General features: G+C 47.2%; 4 protein-coding genes across 4 annotated transcripts; 3 read left to right on the forward strand and 1 right to left on the reverse strand.

The window, feature by feature from the left end:
* Positions 1-177: 177 nt before the first annotated feature.
* On the forward strand, positions 178-1,440 carry JN550_011332 (uncharacterized protein; the record flags this gene model as incomplete). The annotated part of the gene is made up of 1 exon (XM_049309686.1): positions 178-1,440. The coding sequence occupies one exon, from the start codon at positions 178-180 to the stop codon at positions 1,438-1,440; it is 1,263 nt and encodes a 420-aa protein (XP_049166686.1).
* A 1,500-nt stretch (positions 1,441-2,940) lies between these two features.
* Positions 2,941-4,259, forward strand: JN550_011333 (uncharacterized protein; the record flags this gene model as incomplete). Its single annotated transcript, XM_049309687.1, has 2 exons — positions 2,941-4,046; positions 4,136-4,259. The coding sequence occupies 2 exons, from the start codon at positions 2,941-2,943 to the stop codon at positions 4,257-4,259; spliced, it is 1,230 nt and encodes a 409-aa protein (XP_049166687.1).
* A 2,490-nt stretch (positions 4,260-6,749) lies between these two features.
* JN550_011334 (uncharacterized protein) lies at positions 6,750-7,668 on the forward strand (the record flags this gene model as incomplete). The annotated part of the gene is made up of 4 exons (XM_049309688.1): positions 6,750-6,990; positions 7,048-7,179; positions 7,232-7,353; positions 7,402-7,668. The coding sequence occupies 4 exons, from the start codon at positions 6,750-6,752 to the stop codon at positions 7,666-7,668; spliced, it is 762 nt and encodes a 253-aa protein (XP_049166688.1).
* A 683-nt stretch (positions 7,669-8,351) lies between these two features.
* On the reverse strand, positions 8,352-9,643 carry JN550_011335 (uncharacterized protein; the record flags this gene model as incomplete). The annotated part of the gene is made up of 6 exons (XM_049309689.1): positions 8,352-8,392; positions 8,446-8,615; positions 8,680-8,898; positions 8,956-9,128; positions 9,177-9,437; positions 9,491-9,643. 6 exons carry the CDS (start codon positions 9,641-9,643, stop codon positions 8,352-8,354), a joined length of 1,017 nt encoding a protein of 338 aa, XP_049166689.1.
* Positions 9,644-13,240: the final 3,597 nt, after the last annotated feature.

Consider the following 13,240-nt stretch of genomic DNA (forward strand, 5'->3'; position numbering starts at 1 on the left):
TATGCTTGTGGAGATAATACGACGCTAGATCTTCGTTTCGGTTTTTCTCTTTGTTTCTTTTTCTTTTCCCTTCCCCTTTTTCTACCTTCTAGTTCTACTCCTCTATTCAACTCTCGAGACGCACTGAACTCCCGCATAATCAATCTCACAATCTCCACTACCTTCGGAAGTCCAGGCATGGCTCCACATGCAATTACCAATTTGACGGAGCTGGAGTATTCCACTACACCAGCCCAGAGTGACGACAAAGAACGTCAACCGTTATCCCCCGTTGAAGAAGAGGACAGCATGAGTGAATATGGCGATCTTCCGATCAGCTCGATGGAGTTGAATTATCTCGACCACCCGGCGACATGGCGACTCTGGCTTCAGGAAACCTGGGCTCAGAACAAGGGGGTGCTACTAGTGTTTCTGAGCATGTTCTTCGCTGCCAGCATGGATCTGGCCGTACGCATGCTAGAGACCGACAGAATGCATCCAATTCACGCCATGCCGATCCTCTTTCTTCGCCATGTCATGACGGCGGTATGCATTGTAGCCTACGGTTACTTGATGCGATCCGTGCCCGACCACCCGTTCGGCACGCATCAACTTCGAGGCATCTTAATCATTCGTGGAACTGCCGGCTTTATCGCAGTTTCCGGGATTTATTTCAGTCTCTTGTACTTGCCATTGGCCGAAGCCACTGTGCTCACGTTCTTGGCACCCATCGTCACCTGCTACGCCATCAATAACATCTTTCGGGATGAGGATTTCTCATTAATGCAGCAGCTAGCATGTGTTATCAGCTTCCTGGGCGTTGTGCTGGTTGCCATGAACTCCTCGGATGAGGATATATGGCGTCACCGAGCAGATGCTCAGTATGACAGAGCTGGAGTGCTGAAAGTTCATAAAGTCGAAACCCGGCCCATCTTAAACCATGCTCGGATGCTGGGTATCATCGCTGCCTTATTGGGCGTGGTGGGCCAAGCGGGCGGTATGGTGACCATTCGGATGATCGGGCCTCGAGTACACCCGCTAATCAGCATGAATTATTCCTCTCTAGCATCCATTGTGTTCTGCGGGCTTGGCCTGCTTCTATTACCCGGCGTTCCCTTCACCTTGCCCGCCACGCCACTGCAATGGATACTGCTGTTTGTTGTCACGGGATGTGGTTTTCTATTCCAGCTCCTCCTCACCGAAGGTCTTTCATACGGCGCGGGATTGAAAGGTACGGGAGGGACTGGATACTCTTACCCACCAGATCCAGACGAGAACAAGCCGAATGGTCCGCCAAAAAAGGTCGGTGTCAACCGTGCAGTGGGCATGATGTATACACAACTCTTGTTTGCCTTGGTGTATGATTGGTCTGTTTTCTATCATGCACCTTCGTTGTATAGCTGGGCAGGTATTGTGCTTATTGTCACTGGCGCCATTTGGGTTATAATATGTTCATCATAATAACAATACTACATAGAGTCCTCGATCGTGTATGGCGGGAATGACAGCAATCTGATAAAGCGTTATATTCGGCATCAGGAGAGAATGATGATAGCTAGACTTTGCAGATGACCTCAATTCATTTACAAAAACGGGTCAGTATTAAAACTCGGTGGTACACTACGGCCTTACAGATTAAGACTGGTTTCATACCGGAACTTTTAACCACTGGGGACTCGCGATACAATAAGGTCCGAGAACCATGGCTTGACATAGTTGTTACGTACTGGGAATGAGTGCGTACTTTCCATAAGCGGTAGGCACTGCCCGAGTAAGTGTACGCGGACTGACCTCCTCCACTCTACTCATACTGTCCAGCAATAACGTGCAGTCAAAATGTGTAGGCAGAATGCAAGCGAGCGGCTTCATTATGTCCAGCCATTGGGAAACACTACTCCGCCTTCATTTCACCATTAGCATTAACTTGCATGTAACTTGTATGTGGGGCTTCGGGGGGCTTTGTAAGGGTTGCCAGAAAGTCATCCGAGAGATTAAGACTGTGTTGGACAGGTGGGCTCCTGCATAGCACCCTGAGGTGTATACCTCTGGAAGGGCACAATGACAGCCCCAGCCCGGAGGTAGACAATCCTGCCCAATATTACGAGTGCATCTTACACGGAAGTCGCATTATCAGTGCATGGATATATGCTAGCTTGAAATTGACCGGCGCGAGGAACTTGGGAACGGTGTACAATTAAAAGTTAGCAGCATGAACACTATAACCAGCATTACAATCCTTCGTGGTGAAATCAAGCCTTTCGTGGGGCTCTGTTTGTTCTTGTCATCCAAGCTAGGCTATAATAGTAATAATGTAGTTCGGTTGCTAGGTCTGACAACCAGGGGACGGCGAGAAGTGGAACAGCCGAACAGGTACTGGACAAGGCCCCCCGAATACCGCAGTACATTCAATCTGGCTGGGTACTTCCGGAGTAGCCTGGTAGTTTACCGTGGATTGAAGGATCTTTCTTAGCAATCCGATCCCCACGCCGCGTAACAAGCCAATCGCCGCTCGCGACCAAAATCTTTGTTGACGACGCGGGCCCAACGTCCCCCACTGTACAGTTGGTCCTATAGAGATCTTACAGTGTGAAAACTTTATTCCCACAGTCTCCAAGTATGTGAGTACGTAGACGAAGCTGTCGATCTTGACCTTCATGACCTAGACACACGAATCGATTGGTAGGCCAACGGTCATGGGAATAGAGGGCAATCAAATGGACTCTGCCAGCGACAAATTACGGTTATTTGAGACCAAACTGCAATAATTGCATTTCTGGCACACCTCCATATCGGTGAATGCACTCCAATCATAGTCAGGCATGGTTATATAAGCGAAGATTGAGATTCACTGATGGGATTCTTTGTGATAAGGCTCAAGATTTGGTTTCTGCTTAACTTGTCTCCATCAGATATTAGAGCTACAGTATTATCTTAACTCCCTTGTAACAGATCAAAGGACCGATGGCACAACCTCCTATTCTCAGGCCTGATCTTGATACTATAGTCTCCTTGGCCGAGACCATCAGCAAGTGCGCCAGGCAGCTTGAGTCGTCGGGGGCGTCTGTTGGTATGCCCCCCTCACCGCCAGCGTCGCCAAAGACCCAGCAGAACATTCAAGGCACTGAACGGACAGAACTACGGGAAGCGTGCGATAAGCTGCTGTATCTTGCTGCCGGACCGTATGAACATCTTATGGCCACAGCACAGTCTCACCGGGTCGAGGCAGCACTTCAATTCGCCGCCCATTTTGATTTGGCATCCTATGTACCATCAGACGGTTCCAGTATTGCATTTTCAGAGTTAGCTGCAGCCACAGGGCTCCCCACCCTCCAGATCTCACGAATATTTCGGATCTTGGTGGTATATCACATCTTCTGTGAGCCGCGGCTTGGTTTTGTGGCTCATAACGCCTGCTCCAGGCTACTTCTAGAGCAGCATATCCATGCCACAGTAAGCTATTATACTGATGAATCGTTCCGCGCGGCATCCTGTCTGTCTGAAACGACTAGAAAGTGGCCAGGTACGCAGGAGAGGAATGAAACGGCTCTGAACTTGGCGTACAACACAACGTTGCCCAAGTTCGAATTTTTCAACGCAGAGCCTTGGCGAGCTGCGAGATTTCGCATGGCCATGGCAGGTATGACTCAGGGCGAGTCGTTCAGCCTGCAACACCTCCTTCAGGGCTTCGATTGGGCCAGTCTTCCAGAAGGAAGCATGGTGGCCGACATTGGCGGGGGCGGAGGGCACGTTTCGGTTGCCCTTGCCGAAGCGCATACAAATCTCAACTTCATCGTGCAGGATCTCAAGACCGCTTTTGATGGCAACAGTATCCCTGAATCGCTGTCTGGCCGTATCAGCTTCCGGGAGCACAATTTCTTCACTACTCAGCCGTCTTCTGCAGACGTGTTTTTGTTCAGATGGATCCTGCACGACTATCCAGATAAATTTGCCCGCAAGATTTTGCAAAATACGGTGGCCGCCATGAAGCCCGGTTCGAGGATTGTCGTGATGGAAGGGGTCATGCAACCTCCTGGAAGTCAAAGTCACATATGTGAAAGAAAATCAAGGTATGTGAGGGTGATAAATAATCAACAGCTGGCTTACCATTTTACCGCAGGCTGTTAGACGTGGCTATGATGACATTACTTAATTCAAGTGAGCGGGATCTTGACGCTTGGAAATCGTTGTTCTATGAAGCAGACCCAAGTTTGAAACTAGTCAAGGTTACAACGCCGGCGGCCAGCGCGTTGTCTGTAATGGAACTACAATTAGATGTATAGGGTTACGCTTATTCCGAATTGATTGAGTATGGCATAATTCCGAAGATACCATTACCTTTTACGCTCGTAGTCCCAACTTCAGAGAAATACAGACATTGGGGTCTTGAATTGCACGTCCAGCAGAACAATTGGATTTGAGACAAGTTTGACTTTTATCCAGGAGTTTTATTATACTTACATTCGCCTCAAATATCTACGTTACCTCAATCTTCTTAAAATGAACGAAAATTGGATTCGCATCAAATTCGACGACTCCCTCCATCAGGGGGAGGGTTGTACCGGAATGAACCATACTCATCTGGAATTGTTAGAACTCATTCCTGATCGGCAAGTACCAAGAACTCACATTAAAGCCCAGTAAAAGTAATGGTATAACCTTTTTGATCTCCAGCTCAGCGATGTAGCGACCCAGACAAACCCTGTTCCCAGAACCCCACGATAGAAATCCTCGATCCATAGCCTGACGCGATGCGCCATCAGCCTTGATCCAGCGATCTGGGCGGAACTGGTCAGGTGAATGCCCAAAGTATCGCTGATCCATATGAACAAGTTTCCCAAGGCATCCTACCACAGTTCCGGGCGGAAGAAAGATTCCGGAAAGTACGCAGCCCTCCTCAGGTACAATACGTTCCAGGGGAACGGACAGAGGTGGGTGTAGTCTGAGTGCCTCCTTGATGACTGCATCTAGATATGGTAGATTGCTGACCTCAGAATAGCGGGGTGGTGAGGATAATCTTGCTCCTTGGAGCTCTTGGAGCAGACGATTTAGCGACTCAGGATTCCTGAGCAGAAAATACAAGATTGTTGTCATGGTGCCCGCTGTCGTGTCGGCTCCGGCGGAGATAGTCGAGTTGACCAAACTAGACACGGTTTCTGGTCTGATAATGTCCAAGTGTCTCCTGCTTGCATCTATGTATTTCTGTAGCAAATCATTTTTCGATGGGGAGTTCTTTGGAGACGATAGACGGGCTTCAAGTCTTGCGTTCCCCATAGGAATCCACTTTGAAGGTCGAACGAAACATCTGGTCCAAATCCGACTGTGAAAGATGGCATGCTCGAGGCGTGGAACGGGCTGCCAGGTGAACCAGTGCTTTACTCTTTTGTTTCCCACCTTAGCCAGTCCTAGGACATCATCGCCATGCTTTAGATGTCCAGGGCTTTCGCTGAATGCGATCTTGAACAGAAAGTCAAGCTGGAAAGATTGCAACATGTCGTATAGATTGAAGGAAGGGAGTTTCTGGATTCTTTCAATCAATGCGTCCGCTGTCAAGTCTAGAGCTGGTTCATAGTCAAGCACGTTTCGCGCTAGGAAAGCCCCGCCGACTGCCCTCTTGATTGCCCTGTTCTGTTGTTCATCTTGCATGTCGATGATACTGCCAATGGACGCCCCGTCAACACATACTCTCATCGGGCCGTAGGTATCGGCCTACAGTTCAATTAGCACACCATGATGCATGCATCTAGGCTAAACCCACTTTCTTGAACTCTCCGCGACTCGTGTATACTAGTCTCAAAAGACCCGGATCACTTATGCTCACGGTATTGGGCCCTGTCCTTACGACTGGGCCATACTTGTCGTGCAATTCTGAAAGCGTAGGGAACACGCGACCGCGCCAATGAACGCTAAATCGCCAGAAATCTGTAATGGAGGCCAACAGCGGACCGGGTACATTTCTCAACCTCCAGAAACGCCATACCAGGACTGCAGCACTTATGAAACAACAAACTGTTAAGTGAACGAACATGGCGGCGTCCAGTAGTCTACGCTGAGAGGCAAAGCGGAAGTTGCCCAAGATTATGGATAATTAAGAACGGAAACGCCAGAAAGGCATAACTGTGTGAAGGCTTGCGGTTCGGCAGAAATGACGTGGGGAGAGCTCAAGTCTACCAAACCTGCTAAAGAAGATTCTCATTTCCGTCTCCCAAATCGAATGGCTCTATACCACTTCTCCGAACCCTCGACATCCGTCTTTTGCATACATGCATGGCCCTGATGGTTTCGCGAACAAGCGCTACCCACGTGCACTGTGTACAAAACGAAACCCTTGTCCCCGTGCTTACCCCTACCGGATTCGCCATAGTGGATCATACAAACGTCATAACGTCCCACAATACGTTCCCAAGTATCCAAGTACCTAGATACAATGAGACATCTGCATACCATATGCAGGCTCCACAACACCCTCGAACATCCAAGGCGCATGATGATATACCCTACCATGCCATGAAGGATTATACGCGGTTGTCCCGAGATGCGCACCGCCTAACTAGCGACATCATCATAGTCCAAGCTTGGAAAGATAGTCTCCGCTCACGGCTATCTTCGCTTAGCATAGAGACTTTATCCTGTCACATAAGCATCAATATCCCACGATCATTGTTGAGAAGTATCCAGTGAGGTCTGTCTTTTATCCAGCTCTTTTTCTTTCGCCGCATGTGGGACAACCTGTCCGGGTACTGATCATGGAGGAAACCAATAGCTCTCCCACAATGCCAAAGTATGAGGAGCAAGAGTCTGATGGGGCAAGAGAGATGTTACTCTCAACTTCTGAGCCTGATTATGACATGGAACTTTCCCGCACATCCGGCGAGCTGTATAGAGCTAGGCGAAATTTGCACATGACTGCGGTTGTCGCAGGAGTAGGATGGATCTCACTCGCCTGTCTTCTTTCCTACATACTTATATATCCCAATGCCTCCTGCAACTGGGTTTTACCCACACCAGTCTACTGTAAGTCCAACTTGACTTCAGGCCTCGACTCTAGAATTGACCTTGCATTGTAATAAGCACCCGCGAACGAGATCCTTGAATATGAACTGGTTACCTTTAGCTCAGGCTTTAAAGATGACAGAATGAAGTATATGGCCGACGGAAATCCATCTCAGCAACTTGACGATAATTGGAATGACCTATACCAAAGTAAGTTGAGTCCAACTAAGCGCTTAATTCTATTTTTTAACATGTGTCTCAGAGGTTGTGGATGTCACCCCAGAGATGGTCAGTCACGGCTTCCACGACGGCATCACACCAAATGAAGGTGACGATCAGCCAGAATGGTGGTCTGTTTATGTGTTCCACCAGCTACACTGTGTCGTTAGTAGACTACCACATTCTCTTTCTACTTTTGTCTAACATATTTAGAACTTGCTGCGTATGAGTCTATATCCAGAGTATTATGACCCATCGAAAGATCCTCTTCTACATGTTCCTCATCTCGAGCACTGCATAGAGACGTTGCGCAGGTCCATCATGTGTAACAGCGATGTAACGCCATTCTCATTTCGCTATGTGAACGGCGTGGCGGAGACACGTGAGTGGGACCGCGCACCGCATGTTTGCAGAAATTTTGAGAAGATCCGGGTATGGGCAAAAGATCTGCCTGGCGTTGAGATTCCAAGTGTAACATGATTTACTATGGAAATTTAAGACTGCGAACAAGCAAGTCAAGAAGACTTTTCCTGAGTGCCGCTCATTAGAGTAGAAGTATCCCTGTACCTTATGAAATCACAAAGTCTGCTGGTCGTCAGTACACAATTACTTGTAACGAGAGGTCATCTACGAAGAAAAGAAATGCAAAGAAATACATATATATTTTCGCTGCAACCAGCAACGCCAACATGTTCCGTGTTGCAGCGGAATATCTCGCATCTTTTGTCAGCATATCACTCTGTATTATACTGGTTTATTCTTATTCGCCACGGTTCTAGCTTATGTCTTTATCAAAATGCTAGTTTACATGGACAGCTGCCGTGACTATGTGTACCGTGCCACCTGTACTGAAACGTAACAAGAGACCGATACTTGTAAAGGTCACACATTTTAGTCTTCATATTTCTCGCGACTTTAAAAGCGCAGTTTCAAAGTATATGAATATGTGGTAGTCTTATAGCGTCAGAAGGGAAGTGTGACGTCAGGTATAATAAGAAGTCCAATGTGAGGTTCAATTCATAGAGAGGCCGAATCTTGTCCCTCATCAAGGAAGGGGGACAAGATGGGGTTATATAGCGAACACTGTACGGTGTCTCGCCGGACCTCTTGTAACCCTAATGTATCAATGCATCAAGGCATCGCTGTGACATATAGCCTGCCTGTCACTCTTCCGTCATTGCCTGACCTGGAATTTCTTTTACCCCTGAATTGACCGTTAGTATAAACACTATTGGAGAAAGATTGACCAAAACTCACAACTGTCCATATCCTCTTTTGCAGTCTGTTCGACAGTACAAGAATTCATTTGGTCTATCGTTTGGGTCTTCATTGACTTGCAGTTGACATAGCAAGGCTCGTTCATGATCTTCTGCAGAGAGTCATCCTTCCATCCGAAAACATAGTCGCCATGCGTGCCGTATCCAGTGCTAAAATTTCGAGTTTCAGCCTAAGAGACGGATTTCAATGGTAAAGAGTCATGTCACAACTTACGTGTCTCCAAAGCTCCACATGAACGGCTGTGTCCCGTCGGTCGGCCAGTCGGCCTTGTTGTTGAACGGCGCGGTGTCAAAGATAACCTCGAACATGAGTTGAGGAATTTTTACAGGATGAGAAGTTGGGCAGGGTCCTTGCGACTCAAATGTACCGTTTGCTGGGTACGATACATGATCCATATGATTCGGTGAATCCAGATTTACGCCATCCCAGCAACTGTAAGTCCACATGTTATCTTGAGTGTCTCTATAGTCAGCGTCCAAAGATACCTACGTTGGGAAACGGACGTTGACCATGATTCCAGCTGGGCAGGGTTTGTTCGGCAAGTACTTTGTTTCTGGGTATCTGGTACTCATGTCTTGCAAGCAGGTGTAGGTGAGTTGCCGGTATGGCTTCGCCTCCTCTAAAGTCCTAGCGTTGAGGTCTCCAACGAACATTCGAAAGCCCTGAAACTTTTAGTAAGTAAATTTTAACCAGTATGAAAGAAGTCTTACAGGCTTGAACGCAGTAACCTGAGTCTTCTGCTCGTAGTCGGCCAACTGGTTTTGCATATAGTAAACAGTCATACCACCCTTCTGCCCCTCGAATCCGGCATTTCCTTTCTGATTCACCCGCTTGTAGGTCCCATTCTGCGCTTTGAAGTATAGTACGGCGGTCCAGTAGTTGGAGAAGTCATCTGCCGCTTGACAAGTGGTGCAGGTGGACATCTTAGGGATGTCATGGTTTGAGGGGTGCATCGTCGCATTTAGAGAATTCTGCAAGTGTTACAAAAAGTCATGGGGCCGTTTATCATGAACAGTTGACTTACTCCTCCGATTATTTGGTGTACATGGGGCGAAGGCACTTGGCCGGGCGTCACTAGTGGATCGAGACGTTGAACAACTAGCTGTGAACATCCCATTCGTATCAGGGCATGCGTAGGTGCCGCAAGGGCGACCACGGGGAGAACACGCCAATACATCGTGCTATTGTTGCTCAATAGTTATTATGTTGAAGATAGAGGTCCTGTTTCTAACAAGAGAAAGGTTTGCGCAAACCCTTGAGAACGAGCTCCCAGCTTGTGGCGGCTAGTTAGGGGACATACTTATAATACCGTACCGGAATATTGGTAAAGGCCGAATCATAACAGCCTATCTAAGCCCTGTGGCCCAATCGTCGGAACCAAGAAGCAAGAATTTGGCGAGGGGTAAAATATTGGGCTATGGTCGTCGTCATGGCTGGCTGAAGTGGAGCCTTATGTCGAGTGCGAGGGCTTTGGAAATGGTCGTGCGGGAGTATCCATAGGTTGCATGATAAGTAGCCGTAAGTGCCGGTCGTGAACCGTTATTGGTTTAATCTAATTGATTGGCTAGGTCGAAGGGTAATAAGAGCTTGGTGTGGGGTTAATAATTTGGTCATTGTGTGCTGTAGAAAATTGACCAATCAGAAAGCCATTCGAGCTCAAAATCCATTCCCTTTACCTTATGATTGGCAGGTAACAACTTGAGAGCCAAGGATTCGCTTCAAGGCTATTGTCAGGTGAACTGTCGAATTGTCATAGTAAATTCTCGCCCTTCCAGCATCTTCCATATAGGCTATGCCTTAACAAGAGCCAGCCATGTGATAGTATGGCACATGCGGGTTTGACTATTATGGCCTTCATATCGAATTAACGTGTCTCTTCGAAATGATGATACGCACACTTACTAGTATGAACATGCACATTGGGAAGATTGTACCAGTTTCGCCAATAATTTGTATCTATTTTTGAGATCCATGATCAGGCCAACAATAGTCGTCGCCCAGTTTGGGAACTTTTTGGCTAACTGTTGTTCGCTGAATAATTTTTTCATTATTATGGTCTCCTCTTAGCGTGGTCTGCTGATGGTCGACACAATCCGACTAAAGTCTTTAATTTCCGTAGCAATACCCAGATCAGTATTGATCTTATACGCCAAGTCATAAATGTATTTTTTGTCTGCTAGTTGCCACGTACATCGTCCTTATAATAAGCAGTGAGCTGTGTGGAGCTCGTCATACAACTGCAAGTATTCGCGGACCTAGTGCGCTATCAAGGGGGTCCTATATCCTATCACGGCAGCCGCCTCGTGGATTGCTGAGAATCAATGCATGCCTCTTCAGGTATTGGTTGATGCACTCATTTAGTAGCCTTCATCAGGCTGTCAATGCCACCTGAATTCAAGGGGATACTGTCCACTTCATCGTACGCATCTCAGAGCTGGGATATCAATATCCGACTGTTCCTTTCGGATGACATACGTAGAAATTGTTGATATCGATAGATCATAGCACGATTAATCGCCCGATGAGGCTATCACTGGAGTGTACGGTAACTGGAGTCACCTGGTTTTGCAGTAGCCGACACGGGAGGATATCAGGAAGAACAAATGCAGGCCCCTATTTAGAACCAGGTTATTAAGCGTTTGACAACACAAATGCTAAGATATGAGAGATTGGTATCAATTTCGAAAATTGCGGATAAAATTACGCTACAGGAACAAGAATCATGCAGGCCGCGAAGGCATAACCGCTTGAGTCTCCTCGTTGTCGTTCTTCTTCCTCGCATATCTTCGTCGGCCGCCCCCCATATTCATAGCCAATTCCATTGACTGTCAATGAGACGATAAAGGGAGTGTGCCAGATATGACTATAGTGATGAAGGAGAGATATGCCAGATAATCACTTGTGCAGCGAAGCACTCGCCGCTCAGAGCTTGCCAGTCCCGCGATCTCTGGCGCATCAACTGCCATGGTCCAAATGGCCCATGATTCCGAAATATTCAATCTTTAAAGTCTAGAGATCATTTGTTTAGGGAATATAACACATACAGCCACGAAAGCGCCTGCCATGGCACGACCTTGCCCGTATCTTGCGGACGCATATATGGCAAAAATGAGTGCTGCTACAGCAATGGCGACAGATGTCAGACCAAGACTCAGCTGGACGATGGCCCATTGCGCAGAGAGTCTGGAGCGTGCCATGGAGAAACTTAGGAGGAAGCCCGGAGCGCTATTGTCTGGGAGGCTGCATTAGTGATTGAGATCGAGTTGCCTTTGCGTGGGTTGTAGATTCGCTCCATATGAAGTAACGAAACAACATGCTATGTTGACATCGACTGACACGTGTTGAATCCATTGGCTACAAATAACCGAGATTTCTCCTTGGCTTCGAGATAGCCGGCCAACGATTGTACTGCGCCGCGTTGGGAAATGAGTCCTCAAGCTATACAATATCATAATATTGAGGCTAAGATCGGCGACAGCGGTTTGGAGCAAGCTTCTCGTGGGGCTGTTTTCGATGACGTAGGGTATTTTGTCGGCTCAATCCTGCTGGTATCAGAGACTTATATCGTGAATGCGGAAATTGTCTCGTGCCAGCTTCCTGGCTGCCGGGTAGTATACATCACATATTACATAGAGGTATCTGAGTACTAAGACGTGTCACTACCCCGAGAGATTTAGCATTTCTCCATGTCCGGTAGTGCTTTAATGAATAGCATCCAAGCCGAAGATATACTTGGGAAAATTGAAATCCAAAGTCTGGCTGCGGTACCGAAGCTCTCTTGTATTGAGGGACTTTGGAACGTATCATTGAACCAATAAGATTCCAATCACCTTTTTTTTTTTTTTGAAATGTTCATTGTGGTGTCTCTTTTGACTTAGTAAGGTTTATCAGAATGTAGGAGCACGAAGTGATGATATCTTCGAGGAACAGTATAGGAAAGCGTTGAGAGGACACCGCGGACTCTAGGGAATTTTTTTTTCAATAGCACAGATGGAGGCTGGGTCAGAGGGCCGGTTCTTTACAGAGAAATATAAAAAGCAGTCATGGTATTACGGCATTCACTGCTATTTAAGGGCTGATCTACTTGCACGTTGGGACAGGTTTCGAAACCAATGCATCCGAGAGCGCGCGAAGGCTTTCCGGCTATCTGGAGACCAACTAGAACACCTTCGAGACAGAACCTGGAGGACGTGCTTTGCCTGGAAGACAAAGGCGCGATCCTGAAGAAAGCTCATAACCAAAAAGAACGTTTCTCTCTATCCATCACTCTCTAGATACTCAACCAGGTCGTATACTAGGCATCTATAGCATCTAATAAAAGAAATCACTACTTAGAATGTTTGGATTGCGGATGGTTCAGTCCGGCCAAGGCCTGGAACAACCAATGTATACAGCGAAGCTTCCAATGATAACGCGAAACCAGTTTTCAATATTGTAATGGCGCCTGTAAGATATGCGAAGAATAGACCAAAGACGATGGAAGATGCAACATCGGTGCCCTGGAATTTCAAAACCTCACATCATAGTTGGAGCCGGGAGAATACATTTCAATAGACTTGCGTCAGAGGTAGCTTACCTAGTTGTCGCACAATGTCTGCTCGTACTCATTTCGGTATAAATAACAAGTTCTGCATCAGTGGATGGACAAGACCCAAAGCCTTGACGACGAATCCTCTTGCATTGCTGCTAGGATTATATTCCACCAATGACTAACATCCAGCTGCCATTGATTCCAGGTAAGAAGATGTTATGACCCAGAAAAAAGAAGTCTCCT

The sequence above is a fragment of the Neoarthrinium moseri genome (genome assembly GCF_022829205.1).
Source record: "Neoarthrinium moseri strain CBS 164.80 chromosome Unknown scaffold66_Wmoseri_CBS_16480, whole genome shotgun sequence".
Taxonomy (NCBI): domain Eukaryota; kingdom Fungi; phylum Ascomycota; class Sordariomycetes; order Amphisphaeriales; family Apiosporaceae; genus Neoarthrinium; species Neoarthrinium moseri.